This window comes from Netta rufina (genome assembly GCF_964035555.1).
Source record: "Netta rufina genome assembly, chromosome: 2".
Classification (NCBI taxonomy): Eukaryota; Metazoa; Chordata; class Aves; order Anseriformes; family Anatidae; genus Netta; species Netta rufina.
In genome coordinates, this window is record NC_140124.1 from 10,547,503 (window position 1) to 10,574,051 (window position 26,549).

The 26,549-nt window shown below is 36.0% G+C and overlaps 1 protein-coding gene across 1 annotated transcript in view; it reads right to left on the reverse strand.

Moving 5' to 3' along the window:
• Positions 1 to 1,196: 1,196 nt before the first annotated feature.
• Positions 1,197 to 26,549, reverse strand: part of VIPR2 (vasoactive intestinal peptide receptor 2) — a gene marked incomplete at both ends in the record, with an annotated part of 58,451 nt that continues 33,098 nt past the window's right edge. Inside the window, 9 exons of the mRNA XM_084306617.1 lie at positions 1,197 to 1,370; positions 2,266 to 2,307; positions 2,389 to 2,518; positions 5,723 to 5,814; positions 11,094 to 11,163; positions 12,524 to 12,584; positions 13,543 to 13,693; positions 15,915 to 16,056; positions 20,470 to 20,567. Coding sequence (XP_084162743.1) covers positions 1,197 to 1,370; positions 2,266 to 2,307; positions 2,389 to 2,518; positions 5,723 to 5,814; positions 11,094 to 11,163; positions 12,524 to 12,584; positions 13,543 to 13,693; positions 15,915 to 16,056; positions 20,470 to 20,567 — 960 coding nt within the window. The remainder of the gene's footprint in view (positions 1,371 to 2,265; positions 2,308 to 2,388; positions 2,519 to 5,722; positions 5,815 to 11,093; positions 11,164 to 12,523; positions 12,585 to 13,542; positions 13,694 to 15,914; positions 16,057 to 20,469; positions 20,568 to 26,549) is intronic.

Sequence of the window (26,549 nt, forward strand, 5' to 3'; positions counted from 1 at the left end):
TATCAGTTCTACACCTTCTTTTAGAAAGTGGCAACATAAGAGGCTTGGTGTTGTTGAGAATTCCTTCTATTTATGCCCTTTATAATATTTTTTATGGATTTTGATTATTTATTTATTTATTTTTGCTGGAGTCATGGGCAGGACTGAATCAGCTTAGATAGATAAAGAATAGTATTAAGCTTAAAAAACTTGTATTATTCCTTAAATGGGAGTTATATCTTTATTACAATATTCCTTGTTTTAGCTGCCGAGTATGTAGTTCTAGAGATATACTTCAATGAAACTATATAAAAATGATACTTTCAATGGGTAATGTGATCCAAGGCTATTTATCCTATGCCAGACTGCTCTAGCAATAAAGCACCTCTTCAGAAAATTGTTTAATAAAAGATCAACACAAATCTCTTTGATTTTAAACAGAAGAGTACAACTGGTGATTACAACAGCACTATTGGCAAATGCTGATGTTTTGATCAAAACTATTACAGTAGCCATTTCTATGTGGAAGGACTGTAAAGGTAGTCCTACTTTCTGCACCAAGACATAAAAACCAGCCACTTTCAGAAGGGACTCAAACTCTGTGGAACATCATCTTTGAAATTCATACAATTAGCCAAGAAGCACTGCTTTTTTTTTTTTTTTTTCCTTTCTGTATGATGTTAATGATTTCCTAGATTAGCACATTAAAGTCCCAGTGTAGTTAATTATAGCCTTACATTTTTCTTTTGTTTTCCATAATTAGGAAGGAATTTCCTGGTCCTTAAGGAAATAAATGCTACCTCAAGTATAAATATAATGTAAGAAATTTTCCTGCTTCCCATCATAACCTTTTCAACATGTACCAAAGTAGTCTGCATTGAATGGGATCCCACACATCTGTCTCATAGACTGGTTGGGGGGAAAAGGGACCATTACAGCAAATGAGTTTTTGTATAGTTATGGCTAGTAAATGGCAAGAGAACATCAGAATTAATGTGAAAGTTGTAAAAAAAAAAAAAAAAAAAAAAAAAGCAGGAAGCATGCATGGGGCAGGTGTTTCTGTTATTACCTGGTTGGCTGCACAAACCAATTTCCCAAATACCAACATGTAGAAAAGCAAAGCACTAAATTTTACATTTTAGAAAATACCTCATCAAGCTGCATATAACAAATGATATAACCCACAGTTTTTGCATGTTTGGGGGGACATAGTTGACTTAGATCATGGTGGTCTCTGTCTGCACAAATGACTGAGCCCTTGAATTCCGGTGGAGCTGAGAAACACTTTCTGATCCATTTCGAGAAATTGAAGAGCTGTGGAGTCTGTAATCTCTGCCTGCTGTCTGCTTCCAGCACAAACTCCGCCATTTTCTTTTCAGCTCTCCTTGTACCTGTGTTAAAAAGTCAATGCACAAGATGGGCTGAAAACATCCTTTCTATGTGAGGAACTTTTCCACATTTATTGGCTATCAGATGGTGAGCTCTGGGAACAGCTTCTAAACAGGTTTTCAAAATTGAGAAGGCTGTGCCTACACTGTCTGTGAGAAGCCCCAGGGCCACTTTCAAAATCAGATTTGCATCACTTGTGCTGCCACAGTGGCTTTTATTAAAATACTAGCTAGTTATTAATCACTTGTACTTAAAACCAAATCAAGTTATTAGGCCCAAATGAGGCATCTCATGAATACCAAAGACCAAACTAGCGCTCAGGAGACCTGTATGTCAATTCCCTGTGCAAGCAAGTGTCTTTTTCAGACAGATTTCTCCTGTCATACACTGAATGCTGTTTAATATATATTGTACCTTAAAAAGTGGCTGGAACAAGGAAGGAATCAACAGGAATTCCTTCCATCTTCCTTAGTCAAGATGAGAAAAGCTGCTACATGCCGAGCACATCTGAAAACCTGCTGCTGTGCTGGAGTTAGATTCTCTCAAATTACCCCTAAATACCTACTAAAAGATATTTCTGGTTTTGGATGATTTTCTAGTCTTGTTGCACCTCACTTGCACAATACACATTACTTGTACAAAGGCTAGAATTAGTTCACACCAAATAAAGATGCCCTTACTAATACCTCAATTTGCAAGGAATTAGATTTCAAATGGCTCTTAAGTCTCCACCCAAACACGCTAATTTCTCCCATTGCACAGAAATGTATATTCTATAAACAGGAATGCAAACATCTGCTAAATCAGCTTCATGTTACATAGACTGTAATTATTGGGACACTTATACATTTATTGAAAAAAATAGCTTATATCCTCAGTAGGAAAGGTGAGACTTACCTCACTGTTCAAAAAACAATACAGGACTGCAACAATCAATCCCTGGAAACAGACAATATTCATTAGTTAGTATGCAGTATTAACCTAAGTCAATAAATCTTGAATAAAAACCTTAAAATTTACCTGAAAAGATCCCAAACACAACTCAAAGATTATTTTGTAAGTGCTGGAAGTGCGTTCAGGAAACAGAGCAAACACTGTGTAGTGAACTCCAAATAATGGAATAAGCAACAATGTGGATTTTGCAAGTCTCCTGGGTAAATAAAACAGAAAAATAAATAAATAAATAAAACGAGTTTAGTGATAAATTGTTATTTTACTAACATAAGAAGCTGATGCAATGTTGTTTCGATAAACCTCATATAACTTCAGTTTTATAAACAAAATGACACTTATGAGTAAGTGTCATTTACTGATTTTTTTTCCTTTCAAGCTTGCTATGAGATTAGCCACACAGTAACATTATAAATTAATGTGTGCAGTTCCATGCTGTATTTGATCTTACAGATCTTGCAGTCTTCCAAAAGCTGGTAAAAAGCTGCAAGGCCTTTCTAAACCGAAAGACCCTTTTTCTGTTGACCTCTGGACAGCCGCTGGGGTTGGATTTAGATGGTCTTTAAGGTCCCTTCCAACCCAAACCATTCTGTGACTCTATGATTCTATGATTCTGTTCCTTAGGACCATGTTTGACAAAGCATCATGAGCTGTGATTAGGCCTTTTGGGACATTTTCTACTTGGCATAAAGGGTTATTTGAAATTAATATTTTCATTTCCTTTACATTTGCAACTGTAAGGTTTGCCTGTACATTTCATATGCACAATATGGAAACAATACCTCAAAGATGCAATCCAGAATAATCTCAGCTGTGAAATTTCCATCAGAAATTTCAGATTTATCCCCAATTCCTAAAACCTCATAACTATACTGATGGTATGAAGCATATACCCATGAATCATTGTAATGTCATCAATTCTGTAATACAATTTAACACGAGATACTACTGAAGTTAAGAACTTTAAATTATTAAACTGGGCAGTTTTGACAAACTGCCTGTGAATCCACTGAGATGCTGAATTGCTAATTATCCCTTATCTGTCACTCAATTCACTCTAATAACATCAGTTTTATAGATTATACATGACCAGTCACGCATGATTATGGATGTCTGGTATCGGATGAAATTCAAGAAATTGTAATGTTGAGTCCCAGAATTCGTCACTGTTTTGATGAATATAACCAGATTCAACAAATAAAGGAAGCTGCTGTGATTTCACCTATTTTAATAGAAAAAAGTCACAGTGTCACAAGCAGTTTTATTTATTTATTTATTTATTTACTTCCTTTGCATAAAGTGTCCCAGAGTGCATCTGTTTATGTGGAAATAATCAGTTCTGACAGCAAAGTTTCTCAAGAATAGTAAAACCCTCACACTTAAAGGAGATACCAGTAAGTGGGACCAACAGGGTTTCTGTGGCAGAAGAAATTCATTTACAACTGAAGATGATGATGTCAGCAATTTTCCTGTTTTCCCAAGTGAAGAGGAAAAGTGATTTTATTTCAACTTAACCCATCCCACTGCAAAAGTAAAATAAGCAATGAAAAGGACAGAACCAGGTACAAGCAAATGGGACACAGGAAGGGAAGAAAAACTTGAAACGAGTAGTATTTGTTTTAAACTCATCTTTCACTTCTGATTCATTCTTGTTTAAATAATTTTTGTCTAGGTGATATAACTTCCTGTATACTTCATTTACATTTTAGTGAAGGAAAGAACCAGGCAAAAATAGCCTTATTCTTCTCTATATTTTAGAAAGTGCATTTGCATTTTGAAAAATGAGCCTCCTAGACCTTTGATTTGATCTGTAGAAGCACTATTTCTTGAGGAGGTTAATCTACTGTTCCCATGGGTATCTGCTAAAGACCATCCAATCCAAACTTAATCAGGCAATCAATTGCTAAAAGCAAAGAATTCACAGACCTAACAATGAAGGACAAGGTTGCTATTACAAGCACTACAGTAAACTGTCAAAAATAATGGGACACAATGATAATGATAGCTAGAAAATGCCTCATTTTCATAAAATATGTTAATACCACAGGGAAACAAAAAAAATTTTGTGTCACAAAAAGTAAACTTGAGTAGATTTCCTGCCTGTATGTATATATGTATATATGTCATTGTGTTAAATAATGCTGTGGTGACTGCATAATTTCCTTTAGGTTGATTTAACTCTCCCAGATGTTCAATTAATTCAATCAACAAACACACACAAAAAAGGAACTGTGTAGGTCTGTGAAGCACAGCCTTCTGCCTATCTAGTAGCATCTTCTTGATGCATCAAAATTCTTTTTACATTTAAATGTGTCACACATTGTAAAACACAAAATGTCCTCTTGGCTTTAAAGTTATCCTTTACTGTAGCACACTATGATCTTTGCTGTTTTAGAACAGCAAATTCAGGAATTCAGTATTTTTTAATTAAAGAAAAGAGGTATTATCCAGGAGCCCATTTCCAAATGATACTTGTATGGTTTTGAATTTTCAGCGATCATCTTACTTTTTGTCACTGAAACATCATATTAGTGTCAAAAAGTGCCAATTCGGAGTCTACATTTGGGCTTTCAAATAAGACCTAGTAAAACAGAATCTTGATTACAGGTTACAGTATTTACCAGCTACTGTAATAAATAATAATAGCTGATATGGTAATATAACAAAGAACAAATCCAATTTTAGCAACGTATTTAAACTACCCCCCAAAATTCTGTGATTCTAAAGCTGTGGAAATAACAGATGTTAGGATTAAATGATGAAATCAGAACACAAAAAAAGAAAGCCTAAACAGAAATTATGTTGATCTAAATCAGAAAGTTTTTGTTGTTGTTGTTGTTGTTTTGTTTTGTTTTTTAACTCTGAAAAAACAAAGATACTATTTTAAATCAAAGATGCTATTTCTTTTTCTTTTATTTCTGAGAGCAACATAACTTCCTTCCAGCTCTTAAAATGCATGTAAGTATTAAAGTGTATTTTGGAAATGGAAAAAAAAAATATATATATATATATATGTTTTAAAGTAGATTGAAGCAATAAATTTTGATCTTCCAAAAACTTTTTTTGATCTTGAAATATAATAGATATACATAAAATGAAAGATAGTACTCCTCATATTTCTTGCATAAGCATATTATTCATGGAATTAGACTCAAATTCAAGAGTAGTTTCTTGGCCGTTATGAAATTGCTTTTTTTTTTTTTACTGAATTTGGTATTTGAAAAAAAGTTAAACTCTACTTCAACATAATGTTAAGATTTTTATTAAACCACATTTAAAAGTAGTTACTCCTGAATTAAATGTAGTTATAGTATCATAGCAATGGCTGCTAACAGGTTTCAGCACAGTAAATCTTACCAAGATTATTTTGGTTCTGTATGTAATTTCTAAAAATATGACTCACTTGTACTGTGACTGGTCATTTCCTCCAACATCTGGAGATCTTAACTTCTGCAGTAAGATTCTTATAATACTGATGAAAAGTATAAAATTCAACTGCAAAAAAACAAATAGAACAGTGATTTCTGACTTCTCCATTCCATACGCAGCACAAAGAAATGCTTATCAAGTCAGACTAATCAACTCAGCAGCGAGTGTTTTATATCTCCTGCCAGAACATGTTAAGCTCTACACTGTCAAACCTATTGTCTGTTTTCTGCCTCACTAGCTTTGTTACGTCCAGTGCACCTCTACATGGCTACCAGTTCCAGTCTGGCTGGCTAAAGCCTTTCAAAGCCCTAGTTGTCAGCAATGACCTTCTTCCAAAATCTCAGTTGGTCTCAAAACAGATTTCTTGTCAGGATGGGATGTGGGATGTGATCTGGTGCCATCAAGCATTGCCCTAAATTTTCATGTGGATTCACAACTGGAAGCCCAAAGGACAACACGAGTCCCATATAGTTTTGACCCTCTCTTGCTTCTCATCTTAACTTTTATTATTTTCTGACTGGATTAGGGGAAGAGAAGTTCGTTGCATAAGTGATCTGCCCACTCCCATCAAGCATGAAGAGGACTTTTCACATATCTGTCTGCCTTGGGTACTGATGATCACTGATGAATGAAGGAACTGAATCCTTGCTGTTGAAGATTTTAGTTTCATAACATTTCTCTGAGACGCAACAGTAGTATTGTCTTCTTTCATAGAAGGAGAATGGAGGCATTTCATTATAAACATTATGATCAAGTCCTGATCAGTCTAGAACATTCAAGATAAAAATTCAGTAGATCCTAAATCTCATTCCCATAGTATCTTTGTTGGCGTCTTGCATCTTGTGTTCACCATGTTTTCAAGTTGAAGGACTTTTTGTGTCTTCTCTGAAATACCCAGTACAATTTGTGATGTTAATAAATGAACTGTGATAGTAACAACTGCATACCCCCCTGTACTTTATACTTTGTTTGAAATGACAGGTAATGTGAAGTGACAGAAACTGACAGGGATTAAATAAAAAGCTGGGAAACTTCAGTATTTTTGAAAAAGAAAAATAAAAAAGAAGACGTTAGAAAATATAGGCCTTTAATGAAGGCCTTTAATGAAGTAAACACACCTTATTCAGGAGGTAGACAAATTTCAAGTTGTACTTGATTAAAAAAGTCTCCTATAAAAGTAATAGGTAGCAGCCAGTATTCTTGGTGATTTTATCTACATAATTACATATCACAGCATAGTGTACAGATCAATGGAGATACATTTAGTATGGTACTTGCACTGGAGCTATTATTTGTGAACAAGGAGAGAGCTTCCACTTCATTGTATATATGTTAGCCACAAAATAGGAGAAAATAGAAAAAAAAAATCTTTACTCTGCATTTGCACAGAAGCAGAATATCTTATTATTCTTGACAGGTCTCCCTGTTTTCTACTGCAATAGTCATCCTAGTACAACTGTTATTCTTTTGGATTCTGAGGCATCACATCAGCTGCCAAACTAGACACAGGTGACTCACATTCTTGACTGTCATTCATGTACTACCTTTACATCTGTTTTCAAACATGTCTCTTTCTCTCTGTAAACACAGTTTTGGATTAATGAAAAACATGCGTTCTTGTTTGGAGTTTGTAAGACTCCTTGACACTAATGACCTTGTAAATCCAGCCAGAGGACACTGGGTATTGGGATTTAAAAGTTGCAACTGCCACTGCCTTACTGCAGTGCAGCAATTTAATTTATGTAAGATTATCATTGAATAAATCATTTGTTAAAATCCTTTGAAATATACATCTGATCTAGAATAATATGTTTCAATGAAATATGAAACAAGCAGCGCCCTAAAGTTTCACTTTTAGTATTGCAGCTTTTCAGCCCTGTAAAACGACAAGACAAGAGACAGTGGGTACAAACTGAAACACAGGAGGTTCCACCCTGGTATCAGAAAACGTTTTAACTTGTTTTTACTGAGGGTAACCAAGCACTGACACAAGTTTCCCAGAGAGAAGATCTTCAAAAGCCACCTGGACATGGGCAAGCAGCTTTGGGTGGCCCTGCTTGAGCAGGGGGTTGGACCAGTGGACTTCCAGAGGTCCCTTCCAACCTCAGCCATTCTGTGATTTTGTGAAGATCCTCTGAGCATGACATCTTTAAATAGAGTATAATATGTATATTGTTAAATGAGTATCTAAGAACAGTATAAAAAGAAAATAATGTGAATGCAGAGAAACTGCAAGAGTGATGACAAATGATGCCTCTTTGTTGGAATAACACCAAGATGCTGCTGATACTCTTTTTTACTTGCTGACTTCCGAGTTTTTGAGTCTAAACACATGGCCTGAGCATGCATCATTTAAACTATCTTCATATTGCTCTTGATATTTAGTCTATCACACTAGCTGCAATGTGAGATGAACATTTTTCAGATACTTTGAAGTAATGTAAGTACTGTTTCCACCTGAACACCACTCTTTCTCAAATGAAAGCAGTTTATTGTAGTAGAAGTATGGAGAAGGCAGCTGTGGAAGCATTTGCCAAATGGGTGGTACTCCAAATTAACTGTCTGGAATAGTCATCTCCAATTAAACAACTTTGAAATGTGTACAGCATGATGCATGGAAACCTGCCAGCTAACTTTTCTCAAGCCAATATTGTCAGAATGAGATGCCAGGGAAGGCTTCTGACACACTGCATTAACTGAAGCCATTCCCACTTTGAGAAGTGACTTCAGAACTCGCTCTCACCAAACTATTTATTGTTGGGTGATAACAGCATAGATAATACAGTCTTCTAACCAGTGAAAATGCTTGGAGGTAACAGAGAAGTCAATGGAAAAGAGTGAATATGGCATGAAGACGAAGTGAACTTCCAGGTAAATCAAATGCAGTTAACCTACTGCTCCCTATTTGATTTCCTCCTTCTTTCAAAAGTATATTCATGGCATTATCTTCACAAAAAGGCTCTGTTCTACTGTTTTTTCTTTACCCTTCTTCCTATCTTAAAGATTTTTGGTATCACCCATTCTCTGTGTTTTTCTTCCATGCCATTACACAAGACAATCTGTAATGGTTTTCAACTCCTGTGTTCTACTCTCCTTTATTTTCCTGAAATCCAGCTTCTCTCAGAATCCTGCTTTGCCCACCTAATTGACTAATTACGAGTCTTTGTCCTTCCTAATAATGAAACCATTTGTTACTCATCATTCTTTTCACTATTCTAAGTTTTCCAATCCTTCTACATTCTCAAGAACAGACTGAAGGTTCTGTGTGAGCATGACATTGGCACATCATACTTTCATTCAGAAATGTCATGACTTTCACAACTCCTATTCAAAGAACTTGCAATAATCTATTTTAATTTTTGAATGGGAGGCAGCACCGATTCAAATACTTTTATCTTCATATTTTATTTTTTCTTAAAGGGGATTTGGACCCGGCGATCTTTCGAGGTCCCTTCCAACCCCTTCAATTCTGTGATTCTGTAACTGAAAACACTTACGTATAATGAATACAATTTTCCCATGCATGCAGTATTTTCATTCATCAATTACTAATTTTACATGACATTTCACTAGCTACTTTTACTCTATGAATGCACTCTGCACAGCAGTACAGCAGTAAACTTGCAAGGCATCCTAGATGCCACAACAAATGTGATGTCTGCAGGTTGATGCTCCAACAAGGTATGTTACTTATCCAGCAGGAAAGGGTGAGTATCACTGCTTTATATAACTCCCTGTACTTCTGAATTCTCCTTTCACAGCTTAACTTCCTAAAAGCAAAATGTGAAAATGATCAAATCTTCTGGAGACTCATCTAATCAGAGAACTAAGTGGTTTCACATAGTACATAATGTTGCCGAATCACTTGGCCATCTTTAGCTGCTCTCATCCCTAAAACATGCCACTTAAGGCAAAAGACATCTCTGGAAGGCAACAGCAGATTCTAAACATGTGCATCTGGCAAACCAGGAAAGGTCATTTGCAAAATGTTTCTGCATGTTGTATGCATTCTGCATACAATCCCATTGTATGATAGCAGTAATAGAATCAGTATAAAAATAGAGCAAGGCTGTTCCTTCACCTCCGTGATTAGGGTCCATGTTTTATGATACACTGGACTTTTGCTGACTGACCAGTTAGTACTCCATTTTCTTAATGCCTGATGCGTTTACTAGTCTATGCTAAGATCCAGCTGGAGTTCAAGTCTGCCAATGAAGACTTGGATAACTTATGTCTCTTGGTCTAGGATTTCTTTGGAAATGCGCTGCTTTCTGGCACATGAAGTCTCATCTGTCTACCAGATAGCTGTTTAAATAGAACCTCCAGAGAACAGGCTTTTATCTTTCTGTAAACACTAGGTGGTTTGTTTTGCTTTCATCTTTGAGTATATTTTCTTTTCTCTGCACCATACCCCATCCTCCAGCTCCTCTGAGGTACACATATCTTTTTCATGCTGTAATTCTGTTGCACACCTATTACCTGTATAATAAAACGTCTTTTCTAGGAGTCCTTACCTCATGTCATTTCACACATATATGTACTCTGTTTCTGTTTAAAGACTGTAGAATTCACTCTGATGAAAATGCTAGGAAGTTCTCCCAAAATTATTTCAAAAGAACCAGACTGAAAGGAAAGCCCAAGTGTAAAGGCTGGACTAGTTTGGACTCTTGAAATCTTGTATAATCTAATAACACCTTAACTTTCTGACTGAAATGTTAAAAACAAAGCATGTGTATCTGAAATGAATTAATTTGCACTGTGACTATTTTCAGAAATGGACATAAACAATAGATTATTATGCCCAAATTTAATCACACAATCATCACAATGAACAGGAATTTTGTTATGCTACTCCAGTAATTCTAATGAGCTCCACATCTGAAAAGCTCCATGAAACATTCTCAGATAGTATTCTTTTGCAAATATTTCATGTTCATTATGTATTTCAGTAGACTACCAATTAAAGAAAGATATATACAGCTATATTTTTTTATGGCTGCAATAATATCAGATTCTTAGTTGCAGGGCTATCTATTTACAAGCAAAATCAAATCTGCATTTCATTGAAAAGTGTAATTAGATTTTTGCTTCCCCCAGGCTCATAAACAGAAGGGATGTTAAAGAAAGAACAACATACAAATAAAAGCATTTAATAGGAGGCAGATAAATTTTGAAGGCAACAAATTTTAATGGCCCTGGCATCTGTTTAACATGTCTCCTACAGTGCAATTTCTTTTCATTAAAACAGAATTCTGGCCTGTCTGTAACTAGCAGTAAAGAATAATGGCTATATGCACTGCACAATGCTGAACTGATATATAATTCATGCTTCAAAGTTTACTTACTATAATAGAAATTAAAATTGGTATTCGTATAACCCACCAGGGACCACCATGCTCATTTGTATCCCAGCAACTACAAAAAAAAAAAAGAGGGAGAATGGTGTTGACACTAATAACATCTGGCAAGCATGACCTATGAAGAGAAGTATTTGGTATATACAAATCAAAGAGCACTAAAAAATGTTCTAGCCTAGAATTTGGTATTTTTTTTTCTGTGTTTACTTTTTGTTTCCCTGTTTTCAATATGCATATTCAAATCAGCTGAAACACCACGCACCATTAGAAATTATGGAGATCATCGGCCTTTAGGGAAAGTAAGCTTAGTTTCACTTTGAGTCAGGATACTTCTACAGTAAGCACTTAACAATAGCCTCTAGGTAACAGGAAGATCTAAAGCAACTGACAGATACAATTTAAATGACATAATTTCCTCGTGGGATATTTAGGTTGTGGATGGCTGAAACTGGTTTAGGAAAATATGAGACTGAACCTGAAACTTCGTCTGAAAAAATGAAAATTTAATTTTAATTGTCAGCTCAACAATTTTGGTCTGAGTACTCTGAGAATAAATATTCTAAAAGACTAATTAGAAGCAACAGCAATACCCTTCAGAGTTCCTCTAACTATGATAGTAACAATGAAGGAGAAAGGAGTTAGCCTACAGTCTACATGGTCTTGCAAGGAAAACTTAGAAATTATTTAGGACATGATTTTTCAGTATAAAAAAAAAACAATTGAAAAATATAAGACAAATCGAAAAAAACGTGAGTATGAAAACCATTTGCCCCACTAACTAAGAAAGCTCTCCCATTCCTTGGGGCTAGCAGAAAGAAGTCTGATCTTCCTACAAAACTCTTATCTCAGCTCGCCTTCACATGCCAAGAGCCAGGCTTAGCTCTAGTTAGTGACAGTTTTACCTGAATACATGCACCTTACGTTACATTGCTTTACAATTACATTACATTACATACACCTTTACATTACATTGCTTCTTTTCTGGGAATATATTTTAGATATACCAAAAAAAAAACTAGATTTCAATCTTTTGCATTGCTAGTTAGCAAATTAGGATGCCCAGCAACTTACAACACTGTATGACAGCACTGAACTCAAGGACCCCCACTGCTATTTTAAGTAGTTTGACCTCCAAGGCAGATAGTTCTACATGTGGGTTTCAAGGGGTAACATTAGTAATAACCTGTCTCTGCCCACTCCCGCCCTTAGCATTTCCAAATAAACAGGAAGTATAGGCTGCATGTCAAAGAGCTCCTAAACACCTGTCCCTTTACTGTCATTTCTGAAATTTTAAGTTCTGTGTTTGTCTCCTTCAGAACAGCAAACTAATTTAGGATGAACAACAACACATCCAAGGCAAGATTAGCATGGGCTAGTCTTGATGGAGGCTGTAAGCTTTCCCTCCTTGACATACTTACCCAGTGTCCTCTAAAATAATCCGTGTCACTGTCCATGTAATAATGAATATGGTAGGAATTCCTAAAGAAAAAAAAAAAAAAAGAAAAAAGAAAAAAGAAAAAAAGAGGTTTAGAGAACGATCATAAGAAAGTAAGTCCATTTTGCTAGTAAGCATCTATTTCCCAAATATGCAGCATACAGAAAACAGTTTAGTGAATGGAGGGAGAGGCCCATCTGATGAGCTATATGATGTAAACGATGTGTTTCAAATACTGTGGGGAAGTGAGCATATTTCTTATAAAAATGTAGCTATAACCACTAATACACAAAGCATGTATCTTAGATTTCTTTCAAGCTGTCCAAGTGATCTATAAGGATATAGATACAAATTAGACATTCCCAATGTATTTGCAAGGACTACAATATAAAACCAAAGAGTAAATCATTTCATAAGGAACCATTCCCACACTGGTTTATTCTCATTTCCAAGCAATACCTAATGTTTTATGACCACTTATTACTGGAAGCTTTAAACTGCTCCATATATATATCATTGCACTTTCTGTAAGTGAATGGAACATGTATTTAGAAACAGATGGAAAATATTATTGTGCTTTTGTAAAAGGCAAGTAGCCTGGTGCTGTGCAACTAAACTTCCTCTCCCCCCTGCTAAATTAGGACAGCCTGAATCATAATGTTTTGTGGTGGTAGTCCCACACCATCCCATCCCTGAACAACCCATGAGTGTTGTCAGGGAGTGCAGATTGGCAGAGGTCGGAGCCAGCCAAGAAGCAAGCTAGCATTTACAGGTCTGCAGAAACTAGAGGGATGAGCATGGAGGTTTTGTGCCCACTCTCCTCCATGCCGCAGTGGCTGTACCTACACTGGAGCTCAAGAGAAGAACTAATGTACCCAAGAGCTCATGCCCACAGGCCAAAGTCATCCAACAGAAACTGCATGAATGCTTGGTATGAAATACTGAATTTGACTAATACTCACATTAAATATATATATAATTGGAAGATGCTTAAGTTCTTACCCCAACCAATCAGCAGATAGACTGTGAAGTGTCTGTTGGGGGAGAATATTAGCACAAGGAGGATGTGGAGGTAAAGTCCTTCAACTAATAGCCAGTAAAAGTTTGCCATAACGCCATACTGAAAAAATACCAAAATAGCCTTGCAGCCCACCTGAAATGTGAAAACAGGGAGTAAGATTTTTTGCAGGAAAGATGCTGTATAATTCTGTTATTAATATATCCTACACATCTTAACTCTCCATGTAAAGCTAGTCCCAGGTTCAGTAGAAATTATTTTCCCTCAGTCAAGCAAATTGAGACATTTTAAGTGTTACAGTATATATATAAAAAGAAATTGAATTCTAAGGAAAAAAAAAGCACACATTTTCAATAGTTAGTTAATAAATGGCTATTAGATTAAGTGATTGTCCACTAGGTGGCTAATAAATACATTAAAATTTCATCTGTCTTCCTAACAGTAAAAATTAACAAAGCAATTGCTTTATTAGTTTTTAAAGGCTAAACTGGAAACAGTGCAAAGAATAATTTCATATGCTGAATCCTCTAAGCAGACTTAGAAAAAAAAATCTGAATGGACTTTAAAAAATTTTCTTTATAAAATGCTTTAGTGTTTCTTAATTAACAAGACACATAAGCATGTATCATAAAATGAAGTCCCACCATACTTAATAGTCTCTGTGCTGTTCTTCAGAATTAATTTTCAGATTTCTGCTCTGCTGATGTTCCACAGTGCTGGCTGCTGCTACTTTGGCACTTCCCAGCAGGAATCTGGGATGTGTGAATTGAACATAAAAATGCTCCTGCTGAGACTGAGCTGAGAAATGTGATGATATGGTGAATATAACAGACTAAACAAAATGGACTAAATAAAACTTTTATTTTCTTCTATTTTCTGCCTGCTTTATTCTTTTCCCCACTTTAAATACCCATCATACCTGCACTGTTTCTGTTAAAATTCCAGGTACATCAAATACCTAAGTAACATGCTCCTTTAGTGATTGATTCCACTGTCTAAACAGGTGTCTGTTAAGTGAAATGCTCTCAGGTACCCCAGCCTTCAGCTACTGGTCCACAATGGCATGGGTCTCCCAGAGACATCTTTGTATCCATCAGCCCCGTGTGGTGTCTTGGATAACTCACTGCATCCCCAGTAACACTATGTGCCTGTATATATGTCCATATTCAGACAACTAAAGAGGAGTCCAAAGTCTTGAATTCATCTCATCCAATGTTAGCTGCCTAAAAGTAAGGCTTCTGGTGTAAGCTAGACACCTACTTGCCCCTTCTACAGCTTATAGAGACAGGTATGTCTTGAGAAAGCTCTCCTGAGATAAGTTGCCCAGTGAGAAAGACAGAAACCCAGAGAAACAGCTTAGTTCGGTCATCTTGTTTGGTAAAAGTAACTTTAGCTCCAGACTTTGTATGCATGGAAGGAATATCCATTGCAGACCAGTATTGGGCCAGAAAATATAACACGGAGAACATTAAGTATTTTAAAATGGAAGTTAAACTTTGTTTCGATGTTTATGGCTGCTTGCAAACAGATTGGCAGTGAATGTCTAAATTTTTTGTAAATCTCTTCAAAATTCCACTACAGATTTACCACACATACTCTCCTGTATTATATACTTGACTTACATACCAGAACCCTGTGTTAAAATATTTTCCCTTCCTCCTGCAGTTAATCCTGTATCATGCACATTTCTAGATGCTGAACAGTCTATCTCTCATTGAAGAGTCAGCCAAAATTATGGTTCTGTGTTATTCAGATCTAGTTACCCTGCATTTTGAAGTGTGCACTTTCAAGCATCTTTGTGTGCAGCAGAACTGTGGAACATCACAACCATGATGAAAGGGGTCACTCCTGCATGCTGTTATGTAAGGAAGGTAGGATCCTGCCAACACAAGACAAAACAGCCTTGCCCATCTGGTGTCAGATCACCCCACATATAATGCAGTAGACATTATTCAACAGTCCACAAAACTGGGCAAATTCATTTGCCCAGTTGCTGGATGCCTGATATAGCTGCAGGAACACTTCCAGACAAGCTGCCTTTTACCCTTCCCATCTGATGGCACTCTTAATCTTAAAATCTCCCAGGATTAATGCAGTGGTTATATTTATTCTCAGCTATAGCAGGTTGTGACTTTTTTTTGGCAGATTGACCTGCTGTCCATACATGTACGTGCAAACCAACAGTAACTTCTTACTTCTTCTCTGGTTACTTCTAATAGACCTCTTGATTGGTCATTATATTCTCCGCAGAACTGTCTACACAGACAACTCAGTATTTCTGAATATTTACAAGGACCCAGGAGGAAAATTTAGTGACACAACAGTATTATACCAGGTAGTGAATAAGGTTTATTACCCATGAGGTTTGATCCTCTGCACAGGGAGTAGTGTTGGAGCTGGAATAGAGAATATCATCCTTGACTAAAACAGAGATTGCTCTTAGAATGAAGGAGAGGAACAGGTTCAGATGGATGTAGTTCCGAGTACAGTGAAGTTTCCTAAGAAATTAAAAAACAGGCATTTTAGATTTCAAGACAGAAAGGCTCTTGAACAGGTTTGTATTACTCTCTGGTTGTTTCTTAGTATATAGGAACCTTAAGAGCCTACCCTTTCTTTCTCTGTCATATTGTCAGTACTGCCTTGTTGTTTTCTTTTATCATCACCATCATCATTATGTGCTGTCCAAAATATACAAATAAAGTTTCTCTTCCACCTTTTCAGTATCACAGACCAAAAGATCACAGTGGTGTTTTAACATAAGTTGACAGTAAACATAGGTTATCATATCCTTCTTTGTGTGCACTCGTTTTCTTGCAAATGAAACATTGACTAGCCTGGAAACATTTCAGAAGTGCTCCCTTCTATTTTCTTCTGGTTTCATTTTTTACTTTTTTAAACTCCTTTATTTCACTATATAATGCTTTTTTTATCCTACTGTGTGAGTCTATGCAGAACAATTAAAAATACATGCAAAGCATTAGATGGCCTATCCTTCCTGTCCAGTGAGACATAAAGCTTTGCTTCTTTAGTCCAGCAGCCATGCAAAAGCCTTACAAACAAACGACAAATTAAACCTTCCAAGTAAGTGAATGGATGCTCAGGAGGAGTGAGTTAGAAGCCAAGGGCATTTCACTTAAGACACACTCCTGCTAAGATTTTTTTTTTTTTTTTTGGTCAAAACCAGAACCTTGAACTACATCAGTAATGAAGCCAGGGCATTTTAGCAAGTACGAACAATGAAAGAATGAAGATGCAATAGGATGCTATTGCTAGTCACTGTGGTGTGTGATGTCAGCTTCCAAGCAGTCTTCAGGTTTTGATTTTTACAGAACACTGAATAATGCATTCTGAAGTAACTAAAGTAAGCACAGTTACAGTGAGCATTGGGAAATAAATAATAGATCCATCTTGCTAGCCTACGGTTTGGCAAACGACATAATACCAGGCTAAATTTATATCAGTTGTTAAAAAATCAGTGATTTCTGTGGCTGTATGTATCCTTTGCTGAAAATGGTTCTGAGAAAAACTGAAATACCACTATTACTCTGGACTGTATCACATGTTCCTATAGGACTCAGAGATATGTGCAAGATGCGAGTGGGAGAAAGTACTTTTCATGAGTGACTAACTTAGATTATTAGTTCTTCATCCCTTTCAGTAGAGGAAATTATAAATGTTAGATCTATAAAAGGCTGTCAACATTTTGGAGGCGGTGGGCAAGAAAGTCTCTTTAATTAGGGTTAGGTGTTATGATTCAGAATAACAAAAAAATGCTGTTTTTTTTAGCAGTGAAACAAAAGGTGCTATCCTCTTTTCCTGTGATAAGGCTAAGTTATGATAGAAAAATGTCATGTGAGGAATGCTGACAGTTAATGCACGGGAGCACAGCTTATAAAAATGATTGAGATTGATATTTTTCTCCTTGCTAATAAACACATATTAGAAAAACTGACACGCTTTTGGTAAGGTTTTACTATACAGGAGTTACCCTGAAGAAAGTATATTAAGGTAACCAGAATTTCAGTGTTAGGCAGAAATATGCTATTCTACAACTTGTTTTCACTCTGAGTTGAAACAAACCAATGTTTTAAAATATCTGAAAAATACTTCTTTTCAAATCAATTGTTTTGTTTCCACTTTTCTAAAACTTTATGCCATGTTAAAATTCAGACATTCAAAATAAAGAAACATGCATTCTAAGAATGGTAAAGGCACTTCCCTTGACTAAATCAAAATTATTACTTTTGATGTTCATAAAATATTTATAGAAATGAGAGTGTGCCTGACAAATTGGCAACCTCCAAGAGAAAAGTATTGTGCCAGAAAATTTACCATTAGCTTTAATCATAGTAAGTACATAGAGGATTATGTGGGGAGTGACACTGTGGTAACTTGAAAAATGCTGCCAGTTTAGTCAAGCAAGGTATTCTGAGACATTCAGATTGTATGTCTTTGTTCTGAGATTAGAAGATCAGCCAGAGATAAGATCCTTTTCTTTTACAATGCTTCTAAACCTGTCCTTTATATTAATAATGGGAGCCTATATACCATTTCTATAAAAATTAAAATCTAGTAAAGTGGCAACCATCTTTCGAATAAATGTAAAACAGGATATTACAACCGCATGGAAACTTCCACAAAAACAAACAAACAAACAAACAAACAAAAAAAAAAAAAAAAAAACAAAACACACAAACACTTTTCAATACCTAACAGTTCTGCCTTTCATGTGTTTAAAATAGCTGGTACTTTAAGCTGATGCTCTAAACTGCAAAGCCCTAAGGCTGAATCTGCTTTGCCAGACAACACATAACAATTTATAGTGGAGTGCAGAAGTAAAGCAGTAATACCTAAAAAAGAATTTCCACTTCTTTGTCATGAACACACAGCCTACAATTAAATTAAATTCCACAACACTCCATGTTCTTTCACAAAATAATACTGCACATATTTGGGATTACATGCAGTATAATTTGAAGCACACATATACAAATCCAGCAATGCACAATTTTAATTATCTCTGGGTTTGGTAATATCCAGAGTTCAAAACCTAATCCTGCTGCAAGAAGTCAGGATTTTTACAACTTTACTGCTTTAACAACTTTTTAACTCACTACTTAACTACCAAATCTCCTTTAGATAGTTTCACTTAGAGAAGTTGTTCTTTGGTCTGCTTTTTAAACATAGCAAGGTGAAAGTTTGCAGGTTACATTCAGAGGTGAATATATCTCAGCAGTGAGTGAACAATCTTAACAAACTCAATATTGACGTTGTCTATAAAGAACCCTGGGAGCTGTCAGGGTAAAGTATGCTTTTTGGGTAGGAGGTGTAAATAGCTGAGTAATAAAAAGTTAAACCTTAGAGAAACATCCAAATTTTCCAGTCTCTGTCCCTAGAAAAAAAAAAGAAAATGTATGGGATGTCCTAAAATGTGTCAGAGATGTGCACAGGCATACATGCATAGCCCATTGCATTCATTTCTCTCATTGTTACTTTACAATTGCTTTAGCTGCAGTCTTACACAAGAACTGTCCCTCTGCTACTTGCTTGGGAAACCAAAACAGGGGTATTTTTACAGTTTATTTGGGTTCCTAATTATCTAGGAGTCTAGATGGATTAGGAGTCTAATACCCCTAGATTCCATGTAGGTAATCAAAAGAAACAGACAGCTTCAGGGTGAGACTTAGAAGACCTTATGAAGCCCTGAAAAAACTCTGTCTTTCCACTGACCCAACAGAGAGATTGGGAGATCTCAGCTTGGATATTTAAATTGTGAAGTTGCAGACATGAGTGAACCTGTGAAATTCTTGATCTATTTGTTACAACTGACTTCTAGAGATGGACAACATTCATATGCCTATAATATAATGTCTTCAATGTGTTATTAGGTTTTAGCAGTTTTGAAAATGCATGATTTGCCTGTAGTGTTTGGTAGTAGAAACCAAAGATAACTATGAATGACTTTTTTTTTTTTTTTTTTTTAAGATATTCCAAAAGATAATCATAGGTCATGTATCCGCTCGTAATCATCTCTGAATATTTAAATATTGAGAAAATTTTATGTTAGTTTGAAAGATTTACAGAACATGGCATAGGAACAGTTTATTGGAGGACTGAGGCTCTGTCAAACAAACATGCAGCCATCTACAAATTACATTCACTTTTTTTTCCTGCTAATCTGAGAGATGTATTTGCTTGTTCTTAGTGCAGAGTGGAACTGAAAAGTTGTATGAGGTTAATAATGGAGAATATAAAAGTTATTCTATTAGACAGAAGTGAAACATAGAGGCACGAAGGTAGAGAAAGTGAGAACAGCTATGATATCAGTAATAAGATTTTGCTCTTTATTTTGCCACTTGGGGATTCCTTTTCATCTCAGAAAACTCCCAGAAATAAGGCAAAAACAATACAAGCAACTGCCTTTCCCAACACTGTCTAAAGAAAACATTGTACACTCAACACTATCCTTCAGCACAATCACCCACACCCTTGCAACTTCTCTTGGACAAATTAATGATTACCTTCAGTTACAGTACCCCTGGAGACAACTCAGAAGCTTCTGAAAAGGATGGCTGCCCACTTGTCTGGTGTTAAGACTAGCATCCTCCTAATTTTCAAGACCAATTTGTGGTATAAATTTTTAAAATCAAAGAAAAAATACTTTATAAGTCCACTCCTAAATGACCATTCTTTTTTTACATAGGCTGTGATGTCTGTACATTTTTTAAGTGCTTTGACATTTTTAAAATGATTAATACACTAGCAAAAATCACGTTAGCATCACATTACTGTCAGCTGTTTGAGAAAAAATGTAAAAATTATGCATTTTCTAAAAATCAGAGCAATCAGTTATCAAACAACAATTAAAACTGCCTTACCATTGTTCATATTTGCTCATGAAAAATACATACCTGAAAAGGCAAAGAATTATACTTCCTGTTGTAAGAGCAATCAGAGATACGCTGTGTCCAAGGGTATAAATTGCCTTCACCCTTACATAGAAGTTGACCTGCACAGAAATATATATATGCAGAAAGTACTTACTGACATGCAGAATTGACTGAAATTATATAATTTTCCATTAAATACACCTGGAGACTAAATAAATAGCATTGTTTTCATTCTTTGCTCTACAGAATGTGATGAGAATGTCTTACATTATTCCATCATATTTTTGCAATCCAGCACAACAAGCCAATTGACATCTGCAGAAAATTCAGCGTCAGGAACTCAGATGCACAAACTGGTGCAATTTCAGCTGATTATTCCATGTCAGTGAGGTCAAAGAAAGTATGAGATTTTAAAACTTCCATAAACAATTGAAATGAAGAATGAGCCACAGTTTGAAGGAATGTATCATCTCCAAAAAGACAATCTCTCTGTCCTTCTGCTCCAGTGTGCTTAGTAATGCATTTATACAGGAGCTTAATTTTAAAGACATGTCTAAATCCCATTAATTTTGTAATCCATATGTTCAAATACTTGTCACCCAAACAACCCTTTCCTTATTTAGTTAAGTTCTTTGCTATAACTTGGAAAGGAATTTTTTCAACTGAGGAAAAGCAGACTGAAGCACACAGTCTGTTGATTAACTGAAGTTATGTGTAAATTTGCCAGTTACATACTATATTAAATCCCATTCTGAATGACAACATCAAATAATGCTAAATACCTCAGAATTAAGCAGCTTCTTCATTTGTGCCTACAATGAAGTCATTAGACTGAGATTGTTTTCAACTGAAGCTAAATAAAATATTAAAACTGTTGAGTTCTTTATTATTCTGAAATTGTTTTTAATAGCAGTGTAGAATGTGCTGTGTAAAACAGACAGAATTTCAATATTTATTGCACACAGTTATAACATCCAGCTTCTAAAGCAATGCCTGTAAAAAGCAGCGAGAAAGAAATACCTTTAAATAAACTGAGTTAGCAAAAGTAAAAGTAAATCACTTAATATATTTATTTTTATAAAATTTAAAAGACCGAGTGAAGAGGCAACTTCAGCAACTTCGACTCATGCTGAAATTAGCTGGACATTCATTTAACAAATATTATACAGATCGTGAACAAGACTAAATGAAATGTGTTAAATGAAATTAAGAAACTTGGAACGACAAGTTGTGGTTAAAGGGCAAAAACAAGGAAAACAGATTAACTGCAGTAGTTCTGAAGACTGTTCATTGCAACTGTCACGCTTGTTAGGAGCTAGAAGTGGTACGCAAGGTATCAGAGAAAACAAAAATCTCTTTTTTAAATTAGAGAAGTAAGATAATGACCTTTTTGACAGCAGTCCTGACATTATAACGCTTTGTATGCTTCACGTAATATTCATTTACTGCACAGTAAATACAAATACAAATAGAGACTTACTGAAGATTCCAGTGTAACTAGAATGACCATAATAAAGTTTTTCAGTTAAAATCCTGAACAATAAATATTGCTATAAAAAGGGGGGGGGGGGGGGGGGGGGGGGAGGAGGAGAGGGGAACAGGGGGATAGGGTCCCTGACTGGTTAAAATAGTAAAAGATAAAGTATTATTTTATTGCTCTGTCTAGGACTTGATCCTATAACAAGTCTGCAGCATACTTGGAGAGCCCCACTGACTTCCTATGGACTCCGCAGGCATAAAATATAGGCTCAATTTCACCTAACATTAGGTGTCAATACTGCAAACATTAACATTTAAGATGGTGTAGTGTCTCTATAAAGCCTTCTATGAAGCTCTTACTTTAACTATATAAGCAGTCAATATGGACTTCACTGGATATATTTCTACTGAGAAGCCCCACAATGACTAATTCTAGTGTAGCTACTCACAGACTACCAGCTCGCACTTGGATGCCTGACAAAGTTCCTTTCTCTCGACATGAATCCCATGTTTGCTAAATAGGACTTCAGTGTTTCTTGAACTTATTTCTAAGGTAGTTCGCTAGGATAATTCTAAATTTGTGTGTCTGTTTTTTTTTTTTGTTTGTTTGTTTGTTTCCAAAATCAACATGATTTCACACAAAATCAGTTCTGAACTGCCCTTCAATTCCCTGCTAAAATGGCAGTATTATATTCTCCAATTTGGCTCATTTTTGGACAGCTCTAAAAACTATGCCTAGAGACAACTACTCATGAGCACTGCTGTGCTTCTTTAATTTGACTTTTGTCATAGCAAAAGGAACAACAGACAATCTCCAGGCAATTTGATGGTAATAATGTAATAGTTTCTCAGCAGCAACTACTACAGATCATGCAGGATGTAGCAGCAGGAATGTTACAAATACATTGGGCACCCTATTTCACCTATTCAACCTGACCTGCTCTGCATAATCACAAAGAAAGGATGTTCCAATAAATTACTTATTTTGGCAGCCTTATATCCCCGTCATCAGTATTCTGGGAAAAAAATGAAAATGCTGATCTTGTGCAGATCAGGAGTTGCAAATGTAGTCTGTGAAGTTTGGAAACAATGCACAGCAGAACCACAATATGTTCTATTTGTTATCATCTTGTTGGCATTTGGAGGCCTCATTAAAACACATTTCTACAGAATGTACAAACAGAAATCAGAAGGGTCTCTAAATCAAAACTTAACGTCCACTATGTAAATATTGTAAACTTGAGGGAGATAAATGTCATTTGCAAAAGAAGTTGCAATGACAATAAATCTGTGTTGTTTAAATACTGACTGGAAATTTTGATTGTTCTCTTTCTCAGGGAAAAAAAAAAAAAAAAAAAGCAGAGAGACCCTTTTACTAACAATGATGTTCAGCTAAACAGGAGTGCTGTAATAGTAGAGTCAGGGTCTCTCCAGGTGTGCTAAAGGCATGCATGAAAAATCTGGTAAGAGTGGACACAGTGACAACTTTAAAATGCTCTCTTCTTGTACTGGGAACTACCAAGTAGCTTAACCAATGCTTAACCAAGTAGCTTTAAAACAAACAAGCATTGTCTTCCTGTAAATGGTATTTGCAGTCTTCAAAAGGTAATCAAATAATCCAGGACTTCTGATGTAAATTGTGTCCTGGCCCAGTGAAAATGTCTTCTTCCCTCTCATTCAGGTTTTTCACTGTGCTAGAAAATCTTAAAAAAGCCGTAAGGTCCCTTTCTGCTGCACAGTAGTGGAGTAGTTCTGTGAATTGGTTTTAAGAACTGCTCCAAAGACAGTCTTAGGTCTGCCTGGCTAAGCAGTAGAAATAACTCCAAGATAAGTTTGTGAGTTTGACATGTGCCAGCTCATGCATTTGCTGTTAAACAGATGACTCAGGTGACTCAAATGTATACCTCTCTAAGTACCATGGTCTCTGTTGTCCAGACTTAAGATTAGTTCTCTCTGTCTAGAACCTTCCTTTACCTCCTTACTTGATTCAAAAACTCTTGTGTTGACTTTCTCATTGCTGATATTTATATTAGGCCTTGAACCCCTTTTCTGCAGATTCTGTGAACAACTCTGCAAATATATAGAATCCTAGAATAATTTAGGTTGGCAAAGACCTCTAACAGTCCAGCTGTTAACCTAGCACTGCCAAGTCTACCACTGAACCATGTCCCTAAGCACCAGATATACACGTCTTTTGAATACCTCCAGGGATTGTGTCTCAACTGGGCAACCTGTCCCAGTGGCTCACAACTCTTTCAGTGCAGAATATTTCCTCATATCCAATCTAAACCTCCCTTGGCACAACTCAAGGCCATTTCTTCTTGTCCTATCACTTGTTCCCTGGGAGAAGAGACCAACCCCACCCCACTACAACCTCCTCTGAGGTAGTTGTAGAGAACAATAAGGTCTCTCCTGAGCCTCCTTTTCTCTAGGCTAATGAATGACCCCAGTTCCCTCATCTGCCCCTTGTAAGACTTGCTCTCTAGACCCTTCATAAGCATCGTTGTCCTGCTTTAGACATGCTCCAGCACCTCGATGTCTTGTTGAACCTCATACAGTTGGCCTCGTCCCATCAATCCATCCTATCCAGATCCCTCTGGATAGGATGCCTTGGAGAGAACTGGGCCTAATACTGAGCCTTGGGGCACACCATTTGTGAAGGGTCTGCAACTAGATTTAACTCCATTCACTCTTTGAACCTGGCCAAAGTTCTTTACCCAGCAAAATATACGCCTGTCCAAGCCATGAGCAGCCAGTTACTCTGGGAGAATGATGTGAGGAACTGTCAAAAGCTTTACTAAAGCCTAGGTACACAGCATGCACTTTTCATTGCTATTTTGATGTAAGAAACCATAAGAATATTTAAATTAATTAAATACATGTACTTGCAATAAAGATACTAGCAATTTTGTTTATATAATTCTGTTGCTAATGACTACTTATCCAACGTTTACTTGAGTGATCAAATAGTCCAGCAACTCTAAGAAGTAATTTCAGCTTATGCATTTCCTTTCAATAGTAGGATGTAGCTATTCTTGAATGTTTCACTTTTTTTGAGAACCCATTACTCAAGTATTTGGCTTTTGCTTGACACTGAATATAACATTAATTTCTCAAAAATCAGTCATAACATCTTTTACTATTAATTGACACAAAGGATTATCACATCTACAGGGAGTGGATTTCAAAGACTGTTCTATGGGTACACATCTTTATTGTTCTGAGTGACTAATCCAGGCTGCATAACAGACACAGACACAAGCATACTACATGTCTTACTATCACACAGAATGATGTAAGAAAATTCTGGTAAGCTATATCAGCACCTTAATGTTTAATGTCTTAAATCATATTTAGTCAGAAGTATGCATTTTACTGACCAGTTCAGAATACCACAGTTCATTGATATTCAGTCTCCTTTCAAATTCATAAAGGAAAAACAAATAGAGAATAACAACCTTCTAGCTAAGAAATATCTAAGCAATAAGAAAACCATTATTAAATTACATTTTTGCTGGTCAGAATAAATAAAATGCCAAAATTATTTACTCTGAAACTAGCATGCCAGATCTAGCACTAGCTGATTTCAGATCAGTACATGAGATAAGAACAGCTTTGTCAGTAATCATGAATGATAATTTATTACCAAGTGAGACAGGATGGAGATCTAGTCTCATCTGCCACAGTCCCACTTGCAATATTTAATGTTGTCATCATGTTTACCCAGCTTTTCTGACTTTCATAGCAACACACATACTAGCTCTCCTTCTGCAGCCAGAGATACTGATTACAGAAACAAGACCTGAAAAAAAAATGCAGCCAAGAGAGACATTCAGTTCATTCTTAAGTAGACATTACCTTTTGCTCAGCACAATCCCACTAATGTAATTAAGTACGTACTTGCCTAAATGTAGTCAACTAGTACCGCTTGAAATGCCCCATGGCATCTAAGACATCTGCATGGTAGATATGACAAAGGGCCTCTTTGCTGGAATGTAAGTGGTGTATAAAATGATGCTAGATGTTTAGGCAAACACATTAAGCCCTGTTTCCACACACTAGTGATTAGTCAGCTACATCTCAAATAAATATCAAACTTTAGGAATTCTGATTTGCAAGTTGGATTTCAGCCTTCCAGTTTTTAAAATACATGGTAAGTAAGCTTATGTAAATGACTGGAAAGAATTCAATGTGGTTGACTGTGCAGATATGGACAAGACTGAAAGACACAAGAAACTTGTTCCAGCACAAGACCTGATATTTGCTATTCAACAAGCCCATTGCTTGCAAAACAGACACCACTTGTGTTATCATCTAATTCTCATCTGTGTATTGCATTTTTATGATGTTAATAATATTTTAAAAGGCCTAAGCATACCAGATCTAGAGAGAGATAGTATATTCTCCTTAATTTTTGTCTTGGCTTGGAAGTATTTGCTTGGGAAATATGTAAATTGTTTGGTGCCAAGTATATCACGTTTATATCTATGTTTAGTCTGCAGTGCCTTTGCTCACTTTTTCCATATCTTTGCCCATCTTCACTTCAGAATGACTTGCACTGCTCCTACATTCATTTCTTCCCTTCATTGCCACCCTAGACACAGAACCTTGTATACTTACAT